General features: G+C 55.9%; 1 protein-coding gene across 1 annotated transcript in view; it reads right to left on the bottom strand.

Moving 5' to 3' along the window:
* Window positions 1–201: 201 nt before the first annotated feature.
* The window catches only part of GUITHDRAFT_142436 (hypothetical protein), a gene marked incomplete at both ends in the record, with an annotated part of 2,453 nt that continues 1,056 nt past the window's right edge, over window positions 202–1,598 (bottom strand). The window contains 5 exons of the mRNA XM_005827723.1: window positions 202–290; window positions 436–479; window positions 644–736; window positions 783–831; window positions 1,227–1,275. Of these exons, the coding sequence (XP_005827780.1) occupies window positions 202–290; window positions 436–479; window positions 644–736; window positions 783–831; window positions 1,227–1,275 (324 nt within the window). The remainder of the gene's footprint in view (window positions 291–435; window positions 480–643; window positions 737–782; window positions 832–1,226; window positions 1,276–1,598) is intronic.

Raw genomic sequence — 1,598 nt, 5'->3', positions numbered from 1 at the left:
AAGGAGGGGGCGACGGTGGTGGAGGGTACAGAGGAGCCGCGCTCCCTAGAAGGCGGAGGAGGAGGAGGAGGAGGAGGAGGAGGAGGAGGAGGAGGAGGTAGGAAGGCAGTTTCTAGTTCATCTTTCAAGTATGTAACCATCTTATGTTGAGTTTAAGTTCATCGACGCCGCAATTGTATCTATCGAATTGTCATGGTCTCCTCAGCTTCCTCCTCCCTTACCTGCTAGTCCATCTCGAGCAACGAACTCATCCTTGTCGATTCCTCCGCTGTTGTTCGGATCGAATATTCCTGCACAGCGAAAAAAGAGGGGAGGATGAAAAGGTATGCAAAAGAGAAGTAGGAGCAGGAGCAGGAGCAGGAGCAGGAGCAGGAGCAGGAGCAGGAGAAGAAGATTAGGAGTCATTTTTCTCGTCTGCCCGCTTGAATGTTTTACCCCAAACCGCCGAAACGACACTGCGCATCTGTTCGATTCGTGATCTGTGAAAGAGTATAGGTAACGTCAGTTGAGGGAGAGCAGGAGCAGGAGGAGGAGCAGGAGGAGGAGCAGGAGGAGGAGCAGGAGGAGGAGGGGGATGAGGAGGGGGAAGAGGAGGAGGAAGAGGAAGAGGAGGAGGAGGAGGAGAGGCAAGTACGAGGACAACCTGTCATCGCTTAGCCGGAATGTCTTGATCAGCGCTCTAACAATCTCCTCCTGCTCCAGGGTTCCGCTCTTGTCGTAGTCCCAGTAGTCGAACCTGCTCTCGTCAGCTCCAGGCTCCCCACCTCCCTCCTCCTCCTTACCACTCTTCCTTGTTCTCCCGCACATCCGGAATCCGAGCCTCGCGCTCCACTGCTCGGGTGGTAAGGAGATTCCTCCTCCTCCTCCTCCTCCTCTCCTCCTCCTCCTCTCATCATCATCATCATCATCATCATCATCATCATCATCATCATCATCATCCCCCTTCCCCTTCGATCCTCATTCTACTTCTGCTTCCCCTTTCCATTCCAAGGCACCTCCTCCTCCCCTTGCTGCTTCCCCTCCCCATCCTTGTCCGTCCCCCTCAAGTTTCCCCTTCCACTCTTCCTCTCCTCTCTTCTGCCTCCGCTTCCTTTGTCCCTCCTTCTCCTTTCCTCCCCGCCCCCTTGCCCTCCTCTCACAGGAATTCCCTCATGTTTCTTCTCTCAATCCTCGCGAGCATCTCCTCCTCCTCCTCCTCCTCATCATCATCATCATCATCATCTCACCGTCGCGGTAGAAGTCTCGACGAATACAAGCAAGAAGACCGTCAGAAGCCTGCCAAGAGTCAGGAAGAGGAGAGGAGGAGGAGGAGGAGGAGGTGGGGGAGGGGAGAAGAAGCATGAGGGAGTTGTTGTGAGAGGAGGGGGAGGGGGCGGGGAGGAAGGGAGAAGGAGGCGCAGCGGCAGCGGCGGCGGAGGAGAGGGGAGGAGGAGTGGGAGGGGAAGCTGGAGGAGGACGAACAAGGATGGGGAGGGGAAGCAGCAGGAGGAGGAGGAGGAGCAGTAGGAGGAGGAGGAGAAGCAGAAGTAGAAGAAGGAGCAGAGGAAGAGGGGGAGGCGGAGGAGGATGATGATGATGATGATGATGATGATGATGAT

Source organism: Guillardia theta (genome assembly GCF_000315625.1).
Source record: "Guillardia theta CCMP2712 unplaced genomic scaffold GUITHscaffold_64, whole genome shotgun sequence".
Lineage (NCBI taxonomy): Eukaryota > Cryptophyceae > Pyrenomonadales > Geminigeraceae > Guillardia > Guillardia theta.
Note: the sequence above shows the minus strand (reverse complement) of the source record. Positions and strands in the feature narration are given on the sequence as shown.